This window comes from Pangasianodon hypophthalmus, chromosome 10 (genome assembly GCF_027358585.1).
Source record: "Pangasianodon hypophthalmus isolate fPanHyp1 chromosome 10, fPanHyp1.pri, whole genome shotgun sequence".
NCBI classification, from domain to species: Eukaryota; Metazoa; Chordata; class Actinopteri; order Siluriformes; family Pangasiidae; genus Pangasianodon; species Pangasianodon hypophthalmus.
In genome coordinates, this window is record NC_069719.1 from 16035537 (window position 1) to 16056074 (window position 20538).

Below are 20538 nucleotides of genomic sequence, written 5' to 3' on the forward strand. Positions count from 1 at the left end.
CATCGGTTAAAACTGAATGCCCATTATGATGGCCACTCAGTTCTTTTTTAAAAATATCCTATATGTTCAGTTTTTTCAAGATCATGAAATCACTGTTTATAAGCATTAATTTAAACCCTAAATTTTGATCATCATCAAATGTGGACATGAACATGTAAATTATTTCTCAACACTTCTGAAACATTCCTCTGAATGATGCAAATTTCGTATGTGACGCTTAAAAGGGCAAATCTTGACTCTAATAGGTTACCCAGAACTCTATCAGTGAACTTTCTTTTAATTGATCGATTTTGTCTGAAGGGTTCAATTTAAATACAGAACACACCTCTACAAAAGCCAAAAGACCTTAGTCATAAAGATGATTTTATTAGATGCCACCGCCAAATCTCAGGACTTGTTATTGGGAAATGGAAGAGTAAATGTAAATTGAATAAAGAGTTCTTTATATGCTGCTTCTAAATAACAACTTGGAGCTGGAAGCATTGCCATCTCAACACTTGGACCCTTATATTGATTGATAAATTAAAATGACTAATATAATATTTGCAAGTCCTAGACAACACACGTTTAAATTTCATATAGAAATATATACTCTCTCTCTCTCTCTCACACACACACACACACACACACACATATATATATATATATATATATATATATATATATATATATATATATATATATATATATATATATATATAAAATCATTGCATATATATATTTGCTCATGTTTATTCAACCTTAAAAATGATCAAGTAGCAATTTACATGTTCCGCAAACATGCTGCTGTGCAATATAATTGACCTCTTGACACAACGAGTACTTGGGATTGCTTAGAATCCAGCTATCGCATTGTCTTACCATATTTTTGTTCAGAGTGGCAGCATTGTTTCATTGTTAAGCTACAACTAATTTATTTGAGTCTATCAGTGGATGGCTCACCCTGGACCTACTTTTATACATAGCTGTAACATTCAAAGGATAAACGGAATCCAAAATGAAATAAATACAACAGAAAGCCAAACCAGAAATCAGACTTTAACAAGCAGAGGTGCAAATTACAACCAGCGGAATTGTGGACAGAGAGAGACTGGTACTGGCTACAGGTTAGGAGTCAGCTGCATGAGTCTGACGAAGTCTTCTGTGAGAGTGAGAGCAAGGCTGGATAAGCAGTTCAGTTCACTTCCATCTCTCCGTGGTTCTTAGTCTGCTGGTTGCTCTTGCCATCAGCCCCATGTCCTGCTGCAGGACCATTGTGGGCCCTGTTATCCTCTGCTGGCTCCTCAACTTTGGGTTTGGGTTGGTTCACCACAGGACTGCAAAACTCCTCTAACTCCTGCAAATAAATAAGACATGCAGTATACTCTAACAGTCTATGACTACATTTGTTTTTTGTTTTTTTTTTTGCTGTTGATACAGTTTCACTCACCCGAATCTTCTGTATGATCTCTGCTACTTTCACTGCAGGATCCTGAGCGGTGCTGAGTTTGCTCTGAATGAGCATCTTAGTGTTCATCCAGCTCATGGCCTCATTCACACTCTTCTCCACAGTGCTAATTTCCTCAGCAGTCAAATGTTGGTAACGTTCATCCTAACAGTCAAAACATACTCCACTGTCAACCTCGACACCTCATGACACCCATTTCACAGACATTTCATTTTTAACTTAAGGACAGTGATTAAAGCTAATGTTGAACATTTTAAATTGTTTCAGACCTCAGAGAAATCTCTTCAAATATTTCTGTCACGTATCTACCTTTAATCCCAAAACTACAGTGCCTCATACCTTGCTTGCTGTATTTAAATAAAACACACTAATAAAAAGGGGTGCCCATAGCTCTATAGGGAACATAACCCAAACAAGACTGACTTAGCAGCCTGCGGATAATTTAAAATGATTAGCATTATGAAAGTAATTAGGCCAGTCCCAGCAGTGCAGTGATCTTTAGAAAATCCATTATAAAATGCTTTAAAGGGAGGTGGTAAACCTCTCCCAGAAGAATATTACCATAACAGCTAATATGTGATACACCATTATATTACGGAGCAAAAGCCTTCGATAGATTTACACCACCAGTCATAATTTTGGACACACTTGCTCATACGAGGGTTTTCTGCTATTTTGGAATAATAATGAAGACATTACCAGTACAAAATAACACATATGGAAGTATGCCTTGACCAAGACAAGTGTCAAACAAATCAAAACTATTTTAGATTTTAAATTCTTGGCAGTATTCCTGAAGAGCTGTGGGCATTCAGGTTACTAGACAATTACTTTAGCAATATCTGCTGCTCAGCACCTTAGCACAGATCTAAGTATGCTTCTTTACCTTTTGCTTATATGCTTCCACAACCTTCAAAAAGAGCTGGATTTTCTTGCCTAGCTCATCAAAAGCATGTGGCCTTTCCTCCTGCTCCCTGTACCGCTCTTCAATGGGCTCACCAAACCTCTATAATCATGCAAAGAAATAAAGACATGCCAATGTATGCACAGAAGCAAAAGTAAGATTCAATATTCAGTTTTGAAGCAACAAAAAAAATCCATGGTTCTGTAAACTGGAGACTAATTTAACAGTTTGACCATTCTGTCAACTGATACATTCACTTAATGAAACCACAAGGGTAATATAACTAAATCCAAAACAAAACAGCTTCATTAAATTAATTAAATCTATTTTAAAAGGCCTATGCAGTTAGAATACCTACTTTGAGTTCAGCCAGTTTATCCAGATAGATCTCTTTTGACTGGTCTTCTCCCTCCTCATACAGCCAGTTCTCAGTATCCTCAAGCACTAGAGCGAGTCTGTTGCTGTCCTGCACACACCCCAAATGCAAAAGACACAACAGAATTTTTGCTTTTTATCCTTATTTTCATTATTATTTTCATGACTACATTTACTCCATAAAATGTGTTGATGCATTGCACACAGAGGAGGCAGGTTACTGTTTTGTAATACACATTGATTAATGAATAAAGAGCTGATTTCCTCACATCCTCAGTAATGATCTTTTCATAGATGCCACACAGCTTGTCTCGCAGGTCATACACATACTCCTCCACAGCATTCTTGGCATCATTCCTCTCCTTCTCCAGCTTATCCTGAACTATCATTTTCCGCTGAAACGCAGAGTGTTAATTACAGTCACAAAGATGCTCAGTATTCTTCGACCATCACAGTAAGCAGAGACAACTACAATATATAGAGTACTGTCATAGCACAAATAATCAGCTCACAAGTAAAACTGCCACAGGTGAAAGACAAGATATATACAGGCAGGTCCGGAAGTATTTGGACAATGATAGAGTTTTTGTGATTTTGCCTTTATACACCACCACATTGGATTTGAAATAAAACAATTAAGATGTAATCGAAGTGTAGACTTTCAGCTTTATTTTAAGAGGTTCCACAAAAATATGGCATTTACCATTTAGGAATTACAGCCATTTTCAACAAAGTACCTCCATTTTCAGGGGCTCAAAGGTATTTGGACAAAGTGACATCATTGTAAATATAACCATAATTTTAATACTTGGATGAAAATCCTATGCAGTCAATGACTGCCTGAAGTCTGGAGCCCATGTTCTCAAAACTCAGATTCTGAGTTTCCTCCCTGGAGATGCTTTGCCAGGCCTTCACTGCAGCTAGCTTCAGTTGCTGCTTGTTTGTGGGTCTTTCTGCCTTCAGTCTTGTCTTCAGTAAGTGAAAAGCATGCTCTATTGGGTTGAGATCAGGTGACTGACTTGGCCATTGAAGAATATTCCATTTCTTTGCCTTCAAAAAAGTCTTGAGTCGCTTTCGCAGCATGTTTAGGGTCATTATCCACCTGCACTGTGAAGCGGCGTCCTATCAGTTTTGTAGCATTTGGCTGAATGTGAGCAGAGTGTATAGCCCTATACACCTCAGAATTCACCTTGCTACTTCTGTCAGCAGTCACATCATCAATAAACACCAGTGAGCCCGTTCCATTGGCAGCCATACCAAGCCATAACACTGCCTCCACCATGTTTGACACATGATGTGGTATACTTTGGATCGTGAGCTGTTCCTTTCTTTCACCCTACTTTTCTCTTCCCATCATTCTGGTACAAGTTAATCTTGGTTTCATCAGTTCAAAGAATCTTATTCCAGAACATGGGAGGCTTTTTTAGATGTTTTCTGGCAAAGTCTAATCTGGATTTCCTGATCTTGAATGTTACCAGTGGTTTGCACCTTGTTGTATACCTTCTGTATTTACATTCATGAAGGCGTCTCTTGATTGTAGATTTTGACAATGATACGCCTACCTTCTCCAGAGTATTCTTGACTTCTGTTGATGTTGTGAAGGGGTTTTTCTTCACTAAGGAAAGGCTTCTGCGATCATCCCCTTTAGTTGTCTTCCATGGTCTTTCAGGCCTTTGAGCTCACCAGTGCTTTCTTTCTTTTTAAGAATGTACCCAACTGTTGATTTGGGCACACCTAAGGTTTTTGCTATCTCTGTTATAGATTTATGTTGTTTTTTCAGCCTAATGATGGCCTCCTTCACTTGCATTGAGATCTCCTTGGACTTCATATTGGTAGCTCCAGTGGAACAGCTGCCAAATGCCAACTCAATACCTGATATCAACTCCAGACCTTTTATCTGCTTCATTTGTCTTGAAGTAACGAGGGAATGGACCGCACCTCGTCAATTAACTTCTTGTCAGTCAATTGTCCAAATACCTTTGAGCCCCTGAAAATGGAGGTACTTTGCTTAAAATGGCTGTAATTTCTAAATGGTAAATGCCATATGTTTGTGGAACCTCTTAAAATAAAGCCGAAAGTCTACACTTCAATCACATCTTCATTGTTTTATTTCAAATCCATTGTGGTGGTGTATAAAGGCAAAATTACAAAAACTCTATCATTGTCCAAATACTTCCGGACCTGACTGTATATCAAGTATCTTCAGAAAATTTTGGATCTTTGTGCTTTTTTTTTTTTTTTTACATGGGCCCAACACTATTCCACTGATATACTAATATTTATTCTCTGAGCTCTAAACAGTACTCCACCATCTTCAGATGTTTTGATTTGTAAAATTTATCCAACTACAAAAACCAAACTGCAATTCCCGCTTTGTGTTTTGGCTCAGGTGAATCAAACAGAACTGAATCAAACTCACTTCCTCCTCCACAAGGCTGTTCAGTAGCTCTCTGTCCAGCTGCCTGACAGTGCAGGTAAAGATGGGCAGTTCAACACTCTTCACCTTTGGCTTGGGTTTGCTCGAGCCTGCACCCTGCTCTTGCTTTTCAGGAGACGCTCCATCCTTTAAAGAACCAGTGGGTATAACTAAACACATGAACAGCCATACAGAACCATTGGCTATTATACAACATGCTGTGTCAAAAAGCATTTTATTCATAAGTACCTTAGGATTAGAACCTGGCGCTTTGCCTTCTTCATTAGGCTGCTCACCTTGACCGTCTTGGTCCACTTGCATTTTAGTCTAAAACACACAAAAGCATCTGCATCAACATCAGTGACTGATCCTGCTCATATAAAGCATCTGACTTTATGAATGAAGGGCTCCTACACACACGAACAGCTGAAGGTCTTTACCTAACTACACATGTATGTTAAAGTAAAAAGTCAGTTCAAATGTCCATCTGTTAATTACATTTAAAACTAAGTTCTGGTATTTTTGCTATAGATGTGAAGAAAGATGCTTTATTTTTCCACCTGCTCTTCTTGCCTGCTCTCATTCTGAACTGTGGGCTCCATCTCCATTTGCACGTCCTCCGCTTCACCTTTCTGCTTCTCGATCAGCGAGGCGCTGGATACACTGAAGATGCCATGCACATTTACACGCACTTTCACCTTGACCTTCGAACTGTCTCCATCAGACTGGGGCACAACATTCTGGATAGTAAAACGGCCTAGAAGGTCAAAGAAATTGAGATTATTTCAGGTATCCTGTGCTAGCTTAATTAAAACCAATAATAAAGAGGGAAGGTGACAAATAAGATATCCCCCCCCCCCCCTCCCCCAGTCACACTGAAGAATAAGGAGGAAATCGAGAGAGGAAATCTTTTGGGAGTGCACAAGCTCTGACACTGGGACTCCACCTCTCTGACCATAGCCATTTTAGCTCAGATTAGCTCAGATATATCATCAGTGGTACTGTCGATATTGAACTGTCAAATGAGAGCTAAGTGTCTAGCTATCATTTGAATCCTGGAATGGATATTTTTTAGAATCAAAAATAAGATTTCAACCCACTATTTTTATAGGATAAGAAATCCTGCATTTGCAGTAAGCCTCATAACACATCCCACCTATTGCGGTGTCTGGGTATGGCAAATCTTGTGAAGTGCTGTAAAACGCTTGCAGGTCAAAGGGCTCTTTCTTGTGGAAAGTGATAACTTTGGAGAAGGGTGCTGCATGGTTCTTGCTGTACACCTCACATTCACTATGAAAAGAGAATTGTAAAAAAAAAAAAAAAGATAAGTAGGACAGTTGTAGGGCCTGCATATGACCACAGTAACATTTTCACAGTTGAACCTATTAAAATGACTGCTCATCCATGTCACACACTTTTTTCTGGTTACGGTGTTTGGTATTTGGAGGAAACAGGGCACCCATCCAGTAGGGCATTACAGACTTGAGACACTTTAAAGAAAAATTAGACATCATGAATGTAGTTGCCTAGCTGCCTTTAAGTGTGTGTGTGTGCGTGTGTGTGTGTGTCCTATGTCACTGATGTAATATAATGCATTGCTCAACTCTAACAGTTTCTGCTACTGATAAATACTACATTTTAGCTCTCTCATTTCATTTCAGGGCCAGCCATCACTGGCTATGATAACTTCAGAACAGTTTATCTCCAAAAACTGAACATCCTTTTCATTAATCTAAATGAAAAAACTAGTGACTGACTATTAATAATGACTCAATTTAGGATTAGAATGCTGCAATCTACCACCAAAGGGTCAGGAAATGAGACTCAAAAACCTCTGATAGCATTTAATAACATATTTAGTCCATATTAATTACATTTCTTCTAGAAATCTTTGGTCTATCAATCAAATATTTTTTCAAATTTTTTTTATAGCTCTTACCTAACACCTTCGTCTGTGGGAGACTTCCAGCGAAGAGTGATTGGGAAGGGAACCACGTCAGTGATAGAAAACTCACGGACCTTAAATGCTGGAGACAAGATTGCACACTACACACACACACACACACACACACACAACCATGTATATAGACAAACATGCATATATACACATAAAAATTCTATTTGTTAATGAACACAAGAAAACTTTTTGTATGGTTCAGACTGAGAACTCTTCATGTTGTTTTACATGGTATGGTATCTAGAGAAATATCCAAGAAGAGGCAGAAATATCCACATATCATCTATATGTAATATAGTTTTTTTTTTTTGTGTGAAATGTTTCATCATTAATCTACAAAGTAATGCCAATGTATGTGCTGGACATTGTCACACCTTTGTCTTTAACTCCAGATGTTGCAGACTACAACTCCCTTGATCCTCAGTCCTCTACCTCATTACCTGACCTGCAGTCAAGCACCTGTCCCTGCTCAAAGTCACCTGATTATTAATGCCACGCACCAGTTTGCAATCATTCCCTTTAAAAATCCCAGACTCCAGTGCAAAGTCTCACTCCAGCATTGTGTTTGTTATGAGGCAAAGTCTTTATCTGTTTGTCTTTATTAATGTATAACCATTGCCTGCTTTATGTTTTCCGATTAATTCTAGTTTACGAGTATTTGCTGATCACCTGACCATTTGCCTGCCTCACTTTTCTGAGTATTGCCTAGCCTTTGGGTTTGTTTTCTACATCGGTTTGAATAAAACCAGAAAAACCTACACTTGTGTCCATCTGTCTACTTCATGACAGATGCGAAAATTTCAGGTTAAGGCAGATCTATACACACAATAAGTCTTAGTGATCTTTTAATTGGTGTTAGCTATTTTTGCCGACTGACTCTCTACCTGTAGCGCGCATCCTCGTGCCACTGCTTCATCTGCATTCAGGGTGGTACTGACGTCTTTACAGAAGAACTTCGAAATTCTCTCTTTAATGGCTGGAATCCTAGTAGCACCACCAACAATCTCAACCGCATAGATCTCATCTCTGCCTAGCTCTGCCACAAAGAAGAAACCAATTACTTGGGATGCATATCTATAGTGAGAAGCAAAGTTGTTTATTTTTACTTACTTGATTGTTCCATGACAGCTTTAAGTGGTGCTTCCACTCTCATCAAAATCTGGGCACACAGCTCCTCAAACTGGCCCCTGTCAAATCAGAACAACAGTGCCATCAGAATATAGCAATACACTCCCAAAACTACAAAACACATATAGAAAGACACCTAACCCTGAATATAATCTACTCAAAAATACAAACATGTCAATGAAGACTAACAGAGACATCTGTTATGATCATTAGCTTCTTAATCGCGTTGTATGAACCTACTCATCTTGTGTGACATTACCTATTCATCTTCCCTGAAACATCAATGTCATTCATGAAGCACTCGATGTTAAGTGGTAGCTCTGAAGAGTTGGCACTCATGAGCTTTTTCAACTTTTCACACTCTTGGTAGAGCCTCAGCAGGGCTCGAGGGTTGTCCTTCACATTTAACTTATAACGACCTTTAAACTCTTCACAGAAATACTCTACGAGTGCTTCATCAAAGTTACGCCCACCCAAGTAGGGGTCAAATGCTGTGGCCAACACCTGTGGAAGGGGAAAGACAGAGCTTATGAGAGTTTGCACAAACTGTTAAATGGGGTAAGAAATGTATTCTAAAGAGTGCTTATTAAATACAATTACAAATTACAAACAACATACAAAATACACTCGACAAGGCTGAATGTGCCCCTGACCTTCAGTTTCCCCTTGTTGAATGAGACAATTGATACTTGATAAGATGAGTGACCGATGTCCACAAACACAACATTACGGGGCCTTTCTTCTGGGTTTGGTAAGTCTTGCTTGTAGATTCCATAGGCTAACGCCACTGCAACAAAAGTCCAGTGAGCCAATTCTCAGAGAAATATTACAGGAAAGCAATGTGGGATTTAATACTTAGCCCAAAGCACAAAGTGTTTATGAAGTAACAGGTTTATCTGTTAATAACATATCTTACAATGTCGTATATTAATATCTGAAAATAATACAATCACTGTCTCATCAAACTACACGTTAACGAGGAACACCAACATCGCTGTTGCTGCTAGGAGAGCGGGATCTGACAGTGCTGTCCTTGGTGCTGAAAATCATGTTTGACCGTCTGGATCATGTTATGCTCACAACATTCATAATGACCTGGATGACTGAAGAATTTTATAGACATGACTGTATTAATGTTGACTGTCTATGCGACACATTTCCTCTTCAATCACTTCTTTTATCTTTGTAATGTCATACTGACAAGCTCACTATGAGTTCAAGATGAATGCATGGCCATATGTTGAGAGCAACCTGTTGGATAAGTAAGCCGACTTGATATTGTACATTGGCCAGTAGGATGTATTCTCTTAATGTCAGTTTCTGATGGAACTGAAAATGCATGTCTTTCCTCACAGACCTGCTGTTGTGTCATTGATCAGTTTCAAGCAGTTCAGCCCAGCGATCTGAGCGGCATCAATCATTGATCTTCGCTCTGCATCAGTAAAGAAACTAGGAACCTGCACAAAAAAATGAAAAAAGTAAAAACTTTCATTAGAATCGTGTACAAATTATGGACAGTTTTCTGTGAAGGAAAATGCTAATATCACTTACAGAAATCACACAGTCCACTACCGGTTTCTTTAGTGCACTCTCAGAAGTCTCTTTCAGCTTAGTGAGCAACATGGCTGTCACCTGCTCAATGGTGAACACCTTATCTTCATCCAAGTAACGAACCTTAAAAAAATTACAGACAGTTGCAGTTTTTTCATAATCTTGAATGAGAAGTGGCTCCGTTAATTGTACATGGCTAACTATCTATGTCTACAGACAACAAATACACCAACACTGACAACAACATGTCAGTAGCTGGTTTGGAACATGCAAACCTTACCCTTACTCCAGTGCTGCCATTGGTCAGCTTGTGAAGACTGTAAGGCAACTTGGATTTTTCATATTTAACAAAGTGATCGTCGAATGCTCGACCATGGAACTTCTTAAAGCCATGGACTGTGTTCTTAAAATTTGTTATGATCTGTAAGAAGAAATGCTTTATGTTCAATAGGTCACAATTCCCAAAGTGTGGTTGGTTTATTTTCTGACAAGACAAATCCACCACTAGAATAGACAACAACAGCTAATCACTCCTCTGTACCTGACTCTTTGCGGCATTTCCAATGGTTCTGTTTTTAGACGTCAAAGAAATACAAGCCCTGAGGGGGAAAATAAGATGATTTTTATGTATCATTGACATTGCAATCATCATAGTCTGGCACACTGTATCTCCAGGATCAACAAACCTACTAAGACAACAGGTCAGGCCCTGAGAGAGCACCTTCAGCCCGCTTTCACAAATGTAGTGTTTTGAGAGTACTGTAACGGTAACCACGCTATTAACATTTTATCAGGACCTTGTTGAATACCTGAGAATTAGTTCTGTTCACTTTAACAATTAAAAGTATAAGACGAGCACTTTCCCTGGCCATGGAGTCTGCACATGCTCTGCTTTGTCACAAGATAACATTTATATTACAGCATACTAAACAGTCATGAATCAAATGAGTCATGATTCAGAAGTACTGATGGGTTACAGTGCAGAAACCATAGTAATACCCTGAGCCATCACAGAGGTAACACAGGTTTAACCTCAGTCAGGCCCCTGCACTTGTGCTTGCTCAGTTCCAGTCTAGGAGACTTCTCGTTTCCAATTCAGCTGGAGTTAGAGCAATTCTACCTCTATCATACAACACACAGGCCAATGTAACCTGTGTCAAATAGGAATATCCAAACAGAAAAAAAACAGAAGAGCGTGTAACTGGGCGCATTTCCAGCTCGTCACCAGAAAACACTGCGTAACAACCTACAGCATCATTTTCCACTCATGTACTTACGGAGTGCATCTGTCACTGTACTCATTCGCAATGGTTTCAATGCCGCCGCTCCTGGCAACAGCGATGTAACAGTTCTGAAAACCCACATCAAAACCTACCACAGACATATTCAACCTTTATCTTCTCCTGTCCCTTCCAAATCCTCTCTCTTAGAATTTGGATGAGAATAACCTACCACAGTTAAGCTAAAATAGGTGACTGTATCTACCGAGGTAAGAGTCACTAGCTATTATGTAAGCTAAGCTTTAGCCAGCCCTTTTTTTGAGACTAATCCTAACACAGGACGGTTCTACAGCGTTCTCGCAGGCTGCACTGATGTTCTCCACCGGTAAAACTGCGCACTGGAATAAGATGTAGCCCCGCCCCCTGCGCGTTATGATTGGATAGCGGACACAGCGCAGCGGTTGGATTGGTGCAACGGGAGAGATAAGGAGGAAAAATCTAGAAGCTCGCAAGACATGCAGGCAGCCTACGTCACCAGGACGGACCGGGCAGCTGAGTGACCAATGAGAGACGCTAAAACTGTCACTAGGTCAACCAACATCATCACCATAATAATAATAATAATAATAATAATAATAAAGAAGATAAGCAATCTATATTAAGCTGGTCTAAACTGTTTTTAAGCAGTTTTTTTTTTGTACTTTTTTCTAACAACAGTACTATAACCTATGAGTGACTTTTTAAACTGTTTGCCTAGTTAGCATTAGCTTAGGAATCTCTGGTACTCTAATTTTTCCCTTGATAATAATGAAGCTAACTTTCAGGCTGTAACTAGCTGGTCAGGGTTGCAGTGGATCAGGTGGGAAGAATTTAGCCCAGATGGGATGGCAGTCCATCACAGGGCACCACACACACACACACACACACACACACACACACACACACACACATTCACACACTCATTTATACCTAGGGCTAAATTAGCATAGCCAGTCCACCTACCTGCACATCTTTGGGAGGTTGCAAGAAACCAGAGAACCCAAAGGGATCAAACCAGGACCCTGGAACTGTGAAACATATATGAACACATATATGAACACATATAACAACACATATATGAATACATCTCAAAAGTATTCTAGAAATCCTGTCAGGATAGCTCATAATTAGCTGACTATGTTTTCTAAGAGGATTTTTTTTTTCTATAATAGTGTTCATAATTATGATCACTGCTGTATAAATGTAGGTAAAGTTCTCTTGGTAATCGTATTAACAACCCATGTAATAAACTGTATGCAACTCCACTCAGATGCTTTAGTCTGCTCCTTTTAATGTAGGCTACAGCAAGATACTTTATCTAGCACCATGCAGCAAAAGTTTGTAAAACAGTCATACACTCACTGTACACTTTATTAGGAACACCTGAACATTCATGAATTTACCCAAACAGCCAATTATATGGCAGCAGGTCAAAGGCCATACAGGTCAATACAGGTCAAGAGCTTCAGTTAATGTTCACCTTAAATATCAGGAAAAAATGTGATCTCAGTGACTTTGACCATAAGATGTTTGCTTGTGCCCAACAGGCTGGTTTGAGTATTTCAGAAATTGCTGATCTCATGGGATTTTCACACACAACAGTCTGTAGAATTTACACAGAATGGTGTGAAAAAAAAAAAAATCCAATGAGCAGCAGTTGCCTGGTCTTTTTCCAATCTCTAACTGTACAGTTTGGGTGAGCCTGTACCCCCTGTAGCCTCAGATTCCTGCTCTTGCCTAACAAGAGTGAAACCCAACGTGGTCTTCTGCTGTTGTAGCCCATCTGCCTCAAGGTTGTGTGTTCTGAGATGCTTTTCTGCTCACCATGGTTGTAAAGAGTGGTTATTTGAATTACCATAGCCTTCATGACAGCTCCAACCAGTCTGGTCATTCTCCTTTGACCTGTCTCATCAGCAGTGTATTTCCACCTATAGTACTGCCGCTCACTGGATGTTTTTTGTTTGTTTGTTTTTTTCACAGCTTTCTGTGTAAAATCTAGAGACATTTGTGTGTGAAAATCACAGGACATCAGAAGTTTCTGAAATACTCAAATCAAAGGCACTGAGATCACATTTCCTCCTATTCTGATGTATGATGTGAACGTTAACTGAAACTGCTGACCTGTATTTGCGAGATTTTATGCACTGCACTTTTGCCACATGATCGGCTGACTGGATAACTGCAGGTGATTCTAATAAAGTGCACAGTGAGTGTGCATGCCATACAATAGATTTATGTATTCCTAACACTTACCTTATTACACATTATTATTATTATTATTATTATTATTATTATTAAAATAAATTTTTGTTTTGTACATTAGGAAAAGTTACATAACTGTTCAAATTAACTGACTATCTTTGATGGGTCCCAAGGTTAGAACTGCCCTGACAGTTACCATACAATAATCAACACTGATAAAAAAGAAAATAGGTCTAGACAATGAGGACAATATAATACAGACAATATAATAAAGACATACATAAAGAAATAATGCATGCAGAATTTTGTGATTTTTCATAATTCTGAACATTGTTTATTTCATTATTTGCTTGTTTGCTTCTTGTTTATGTAACTGTATTGACACTGGCTGGCGTGGTAAGTGACGCTGCAGCCTCTAACCTACTGCAAAGAGCCTCTCTCAGACATGTCAAACTCAACAACAGCACTTACAGAGAGTTTAACATTTCCCCTTCTAACACACCACATTCAGCCCATGAAGGCTTTTGTGATCAGTTGATTAAGATGAGTTGATTAAGATGTGTTAAATGAGGTAGAATGCTGTGACCCTGCAGCTCTGGGTTTTCACACTCTCTCTCAGTCTGCACTGAAAGCACGCTTTTATTCTGCGCGACGAGTTGGACACGAGAACCGGAAGTGACCTCATGCGGGTGACGTAACTTGTTTGGAATGGGGAAGAACAGTTGTAATGTGTTGTTTTGATAGCCTCCATAGCTCGCCTGCTAGCTAGAGGGAAGGTTTCAGAATGGGACTTTTCGGGAAAACACAAGAAAAACCGCCTAAAGACCTGGTAGGCGAAGTGCGGATTAACTCTGCTGTGTAGAAAGCAGTTTGTTGAAGTCCACAGAGCTCAGTAAGAGTGTTAGTTAGACAGCTAGACAGTTCGCTTGCTAACGTCGCTAGCTAACTTTGGGTAGTTGGATAAACAAACCACTCTTATTTCACAACATTATTAATCACATAGACTGTGGATGATTAATGATGTGTTGTACTACTTGGTTGTTGTACTAATCGCTAAACATGGCTAATTCACTGGCAGATGGCACAGGCAAGATCCTTTGAGATGTATAATACAATATTTTTTTTTATAAGTGCCATGTGGTGATGTCACATAAGGTCACACCCAGAGTAAAGTGAGCTGTTGCTGATCCATCTTGGTTTGGAAAATAATCATTTCCACTTTTCCCTCATAGATTAATGAATGGTCTCTAAAAATACGGAAGGAAATAAGAGTGATTGACAGACAAATCCGAGGTGAGTGTCGTCACATAACTGTAACAACAATAAATTAAAATCCTGAAACATATATACTGTATTAATTTCTTCTGTATTATAGTTTGATGTTACTACATTTGAGCTCATAAGTTTACATACGTCTTGCAGAATCTGCAAAATGTTACTACTTAAAAAAAAAAAAAAAGAGGGATCATAAAAATTGCATTTAGTGCTCCCCTGAATAAGCTATTTCACATAACAGATGTTTACATACAGTCCACAAGATACAATAATAACTGAATTTACACAAATGAACCAGTTCAAAAGCTTATTATGCTTGATTCTTAATACTGTGTGTTGTTATCTGGATGATCGACTGTTTTTATATTTTGTGATAGTTGTTCATGAGTCCCCTGTTTGTCCTGACCAGTTAAAGTGCCCACTGTTCTTCAGAAAAATCCAGGTCCTGCAGAAGATGCTGGAAAAGCAAAGAACATGCAGGACCTGTGATCCATCTTTTCACACTGAGGACATTGAGGGTCTCATATAGAACTATTACAAAAGAGCCAAACGTTTAGAGATTCTCAAGAAGGCAACACTACATTAAGAGCCAGGGGGGTGTAAACTTTTGAATGGGATGATCAGTGTAAATTGTTATTATTTTGTCTTCTGGGAAACATGTAAATATCTTATGTAGCTCCTGAAGGGCAGCACTAAGTGGAAAAAATAAGTCCTTTAAACAAAATAATAACAATTTACACTGATCATCCTGTTCAAAAGTTTACCCCCCACCCCCAGCTCTTAATGTAATGTGTTGCCTTCTTGAGAATCTCTAAATGTTATTAACATTTTTCAGATTCTGCAAGGCATATGTAAACTTATGAGTCCAACTGTATATCGCTAAACAAGTAATGCTGACCTTGAGGTGCCTACTGGATGTGAGTTTATATATTTGAGTTTTTATCATTTTGAAGATATTCAGAGGGAGGAGGAGAAAGTGAAGAGATCAATCAAAGATGCAGCTAAAAAGGGACAAAAGGACGTGTGCATCATTCTTGCCAAAGAGATGATTCAGTCAAAGAAGGCAGTCAGCAAACTTTATGCCTCCAAAGCCCAAATGAACTCTGTGCTTCTTAGTATGAAGAATCAATTGTGTGAGTATGGCTTACATCTTACACCACACAATCATCAATCACAATACCAAGCTCTTTTACTGATCATAGTTTTGTGTGTGTGTGTGTGTGTGTGTGTGTGTGTGTGTGTGTGTGTGTGTGTGTGTCCTGACAGCTGTGTTAAGAATGGCTGGTGCGTTGCAGAAGAGCACTGAGGTCATGAAGGCCATGCAGAGCCTGGTAAAAATCCCAGAGATCCAGGCTACCATGAGGGAACTCTCGAAGGAGATGATGAAGGTCTGAAACTCGCCAGAAATTTCATTTAATCACTTAAAAAAGTAAAAACATTTTGGTCTTTTTTGTCGTAAAAGCACAAACTAGATGATTAGACAAAGAGTATAACATGCATAACAGCCATCCCATATAGGTTGCAGAAAAAAGTCCTTACATTCTTAAATCTCAAGATAGTCATATTTTAAATATGATTATGATTATATGATATTTCAGTTTGGTGTCACATAAATTAAATCAGATTCACCTGAACCAGAATCTGTGATGCTTAAAAGAATAAAACATTGTGTGATATTTATAGATTTAAATATATTGGGTTTGTGAGTCACACTGTTATTTTCATTCAAGTCTTGAAATTTCACGTTCAAGCAGTGAAAGTCCAGCATGATTGTGAAAATTCAGGCCATGTAAAAAAAAATTTAACCTCACTTTTCACAACCACATGAATATGAAGTGCTTAATTATTTCCTTCTTGAATTTTTGAACCTACATTTCAAAAAATTACTTTAGCTCAAATATATTTAAATGCCTAAGATTCACAGTGAAATTTTTCAGGAACATATTACATAGTCATATCCAGTTTAACTCTATAGAAGCAGAATCTTGTTATCATGTGACACACTCACACTTTTTGTATGTTTTCACACACAAAACACATTTTACAATATTTTAACATTATGATACACTGATGTAGATAATGACATGAAGTAATCTTGGCACTGCTGTTGCTGTATTATATAATTTAGCTTAGCTTAGTTTATGACAGAACTTTAAAGACTTTTTTATTACTTAATTCATTCCAGTAAAACAAACAGTATTCATGGTTTTATGAGTTTTATGTGATTTCATCATTAAACTGTGTGTGTTGTATAGGCGGGTATTATAGAAGAGATGATGGAGGACACACTTGAGGGCATGGAGGATGAGGAAGAAATGGAGGAAGCAGCAGAGGCTGAGGTTGATAGGATCCTCTATGAGATCACAGCTGGTAAGGAACCTAAGTTCTTGCACAGTTTTCTCTGTGTGTCTTACGTTATACTTATACTTTAGTTTTCACTTGGTACAATATTTAGTAACATTATAAGATTATTTGCCCGAAACTAAAGCTCCCAAGCAAATTAAAGAAAAGCTACACATGAAAAAACAACCTTTTCCCTCTAAAAATAATTACTTATTATTTTAAACCATTCAATGATAATTCCCGTAAATTAAGTGCACACAAAGCTATTTGCGCGAGTGTACATCCATTCTGCATGCACTCAGTAATGACACGTGCTCGCCCTTTGCTGTTGCTCCCAGTGAACCAAGCTGAATTTTGATACTTTGGGGCGAAAATAAGACGCCTATTCCCACTGCTGTGATTCATCACTCTCAAACAATCCCCTTTCTTTCAGAAACAGACCTTGATCTCATTCAATGTAGAATTCCTAAAATCAGCCTTTAACCATGTTGCTCATTTAATATAATTTAAGACCTACTGTGCTCCAGTAATATAATGCGTTGTTATTATCTTTCATACCATCTCGAATCAACAACTGTGGTATTTAACTAAAAGTTAGGGTTAGGCCTGTTTTTATAGTGTTTTTAAATGGCTCGCTTTTTATAGTAATCCTGTGGTCTAATATACTAAAGTATCTCATTCTGATAACAGCAATGTGTGTGTATACACACACACACACATATATATATATTTGTTTGTCTGTTTGTTTTATTTTTTATGAATTTTTTTTGATGCAATAAAATGTTTAAGCCTCACTATTTTGCCCAAGTTAGCACCCTTGCTTCCTGTACATATGTAATGTTTGTAAACCCCCAAGACCTACATTTATGCTGCGTCCCAATTCACCTACTATCTGTCCTAAATAGTATCCGAGATTAGAATTAGTGTGTCCCAGATCATAGTATGTTGAAATGAGTATCCCAAAGGTACCCGGATGGTCTACTATTTCTGGTAGATTTTCGAAGTGTGGATGCATGGACATTTTTTCAGCTAACATTGCCCAAAACTCCTTGCGCGAGGGAGTAGGAGGAGTTTTGTGATGTTTATAAAGTAGGACGCGCTTTTGGTGAGGTGTAATTGAACTGTGGAAAAATAAATCAAGTGAATGGTAAATTAAATTATATAGTATAAATTATATAAAGAATAAGGAAGAAAGAAAAGCTGAAATGCAACGAGGACTTTGTTTACGGTGACAGTGTGCGTAACTAGGCAACAACGTTCTTTTCCATTACATGACGCGTGAGTATGTCTCAGTACTTCCATTCTCTTTTGCTACACCCTCAAATGTAATTTTTCTTCACAAAAAGAGTACATGCTTTTAGTAAATAGTATAAGTAGGCGAATTGGGATGCAGCATTAAGCACCATCCCAGCCATCAATATCTGATGCAGAATGTTTTTTTATTTTGGTTAATAATAGGCGCTCTTGGAAAAGCTCCCAGCAAAGTCACAGACGCTCTTCCTGAGCCAGAGCCAGTCGGGGCTACCGCCGCCTCAGAAGATGAAGAGGAAGACATTGAGGAAATGCAGTCCAGACTAGCGGCACTGAGGAGCTAAACCGTTATAACTGCTCCTTCTAAACCTCTGTAGTCATAGACAAAATTCTCCTCTCATTTACAATGAATTTATTCTTCTAATGTCTTGTTTCTTCTGTATGTTCTTATAAGGACTGAATTGGTATCAGCAGGCTGTATAATAGTTTTGCACAGACAACAAGACCAGGAAAAGTGCTATTACAGCAAAAACTCTTTGCCTGTATAATTAAACAGCACTTACAAGGGGTTAAATGAACAGTAATTAGAAGCATTATAGAGCAGTTTGTTATGGCTCCTAGGTAATTTCATTCAGTTCATTTTCAAAAAGTTATTTAAACAAAATGTCAATAATTTCTGCTTTAAACAGTGATTTAAGTTAGTCCATGCTGTGTATGCCTGTAGCTGTGTGACATGACGAAGAATCTGTTGTACAGTGCAGTCATAATGTTGGTCTCTCTCCTTCTGTCTTTATCTTCACTGTAGTTTCTCTAGCCTTATTTGGTGTCTAAGCGAATGCTTCTTCTCTGTGTAACTTTTCAGTGGAAATGTGGTTTTACTGAATTTGAGAAACTTCTAACAGCCATTGTATGTAAGTTTTGTATAAATATATATATATTGAGTGTGTTTATCTTAATTTTATATTAAGTAAAGCCCTCCTAGTTATGTAACTGGTTCTGTGATCTGGCTGCTTGCCCGGGCTGATGAAAACCATGCTTAGCTGTGACTTGTTATGGTAACTGTGTGGCTTTTACACAGAGCCACTGCATCACAGCCAACATTGTGAAAGTGGAAAACAACTGCTAATGGCTTACAAATTCAGATCCACCTTTCCAAATTTGCACTCAGTTACATTATTGTTATTAAGAGCACTCCAAAAGTCTGAGACGTTTTCAAAATGTTCTAAACTAGTTTAGTTTCACAGGAAAACTGCTGTACATCCAAAACACTTATTAAGTGAATTAGAATAGTAAACACTATCAGTAACTATATCCTTTTCCTTTTTTATGTTGTTTTAAATTATTCCGGCCAAAGGTTCATAAACGAAAGTTTAATGTTTGGAGAAAAAGCACCTCCTATAAGACATACTCCAAAATTCACTCTTAATGAGATTTAGTTTTGGCTAGGCCCTGGTTCTGTAAATTAATGTGTGACCTGAGCCACTGTTTACATAAATCATCTCTAACACTTTACTGTACGTGCGTTTTAAATCACAAGCCACGGTTATTTCAATGCACTATCACTAAAATGTTTTTGTGATGTGACCTTGTGTAGCAGAGATTGTTAGTTCTTCCTTTAAGAGACAGCGTCAGAGACACGGGATTTTTTCCGCACGTGCTTTACTGTGTGACCCTGTAAGGCTCTCTTATAAATCTCTGTATAAAAACTGTCATATTGTCAGCTTATAGCATGAGACTGCTATCTCTTACAGCTGTATATTTGTGTTTGAGTATACTGGCGTTAAAAGTTTTCTTTCCATGTGGACTAAAATGAGGTTATGTCTCCCATTCATGAAGATACATATCTGAAAACACATTTTATTATAGCTGGCTGCATATAATTTTACAAATTCAGTCTCATTCACTAATTAGTTATGCTTCATGATGAGTTCCTGAAGTTATTACAAAATCCTCATAGCTTCATTTCAGTCTTATAAAAAATGTAAATACCTACAGAATGCACATGAAGAAATGTGTTTTGTAAACACAGGGCTGTTTAAGAATAAACTTTTATGAACAAATTGGAGGTATGTTTCTGTTTTATTGACAATTCAAATATTGTGGTGTATTAATATTATATTGGAAAGAAATGCATGTAAGTTATCTGTGTTGTGAAAATAGGCATTCTCACATAATCCTGTGTTGTGTAGGTCGACTGAATTGTGTGGTGTAATTAAGGTGTTTGTAATGTTGGGCCTTAATTAGTTTGCTGTAATGTAACAGGACTAAATTACTTAATGGTTCAATTTTGAGATAACCCTAGCCTTCCTTTTCACTGTGGATAGCTGGGTATGTAATACCCTCAGAGAATTTGGTTTTAATAATTCTTCCTAAGTGTGTGGGTTCTTGCTTTTATGTGTAAAAGCACGTACTTATGTTTATGCACTGGAC

General features: G+C 38.1%; 2 protein-coding genes across 4 annotated transcripts; one reads left to right on the forward strand and one right to left on the reverse strand.

The window, feature by feature from the left end:
* Positions 1–346: 346 nt before the first annotated feature.
* hspa4l (heat shock protein 4 like) lies at positions 347–13817 on the reverse strand. 2 transcript variants are annotated; one of them, XM_034307764.2, is made up of 20 exons: positions 13711–13817; positions 12001–12065; positions 10320–10377; positions 10059–10199; positions 9779–9901; positions 9585–9684; positions 8881–9014; positions 8487–8731; positions 8210–8286; positions 7984–8135; positions 7082–7188; positions 6299–6432; positions 5703–5899; positions 5392–5469; positions 5146–5289; positions 2996–3121; positions 2710–2817; positions 2334–2453; positions 1430–1591; positions 347–1336 (listed from the first exon to the last, which is right to left on the reverse strand). In XM_034307764.2, exons 1-20 carry the CDS (start codon positions 13744–13746, stop codon positions 1175–1177), a joined length of 2469 nt encoding a protein of 822 aa, XP_034163655.2. In that variant the 5' UTR covers positions 13747–13817; the 3' UTR covers positions 347–1174. The 2 variants fall into 2 exon arrangements, with proteins under 2 accessions (XP_034163655.2, XP_026789475.3); XM_026933674.3 differs by lacking the exons at positions 12001–12065; positions 13711–13817 and adding an exon at positions 11056–11392.
* A 97-nt stretch (positions 13818–13914) lies between these two features.
* Positions 13915–20168, forward strand: chmp3 (charged multivesicular body protein 3). Of its 2 annotated transcripts, none has more exons than XM_026934344.3 (6): positions 13915–14068; positions 14472–14532; positions 15468–15647; positions 15781–15902; positions 16770–16884; positions 18316–20168. In XM_026934344.3, the coding sequence occupies exons 1-6, from the start codon at positions 14024–14026 to the stop codon at positions 18450–18452; spliced, it is 660 nt and encodes a 219-aa protein (XP_026790145.1). In that variant the 5' UTR covers positions 13915–14023; the 3' UTR covers positions 18453–20168. The 2 variants fall into 2 exon arrangements, with proteins under 2 accessions (XP_026790145.1, XP_053093392.1); XM_053237417.1 differs by lacking the exon at positions 13915–14068 and adding an exon at positions 14121–14326.
* Positions 20169–20538: the final 370 nt, after the last annotated feature.

Bases quoted from the DNA above. Each gene is read 5' to 3' on its own strand.
- hspa4l (XM_026933674.3), bottom strand. From the start codon at position 11,162: ATGTCTGTGGTAGGTTTTGATGTGGGTTTTCAGAACTGTTACATCGCT. The intron at 6,433-7,081 runs GTAAGAGCTATA...CTCTTTTCATAG, and splicing joins CCCACAGACGAAGGTGTTAG to TGAATGTGAGGTGTACAGCA. The intron at 3,122-5,145 runs GTGAGTTTGATT...TCTGCGTTTCAG, and splicing joins ACAGCCTTGTGGAGGAGGAA to CGGAAAATGATAGTTCAGGA.
- chmp3 (XM_026934344.3), top strand. From the start codon at position 14,024: ATGGGACTTTTCGGGAAAACACAAGAAAAACCGCCTAAAGACCTG. The intron at 14,533-15,467 runs GTGAGTGTCGTC...ATCATTTTGAAG, and splicing joins GATTGACAGACAAATCCGAG to ATATTCAGAGGGAGGAGGAG. The intron at 16,885-18,315 runs GTAAGGAACCTA...GGTTAATAATAG, and splicing joins CCTCTATGAGATCACAGCTG to GCGCTCTTGGAAAAGCTCCC.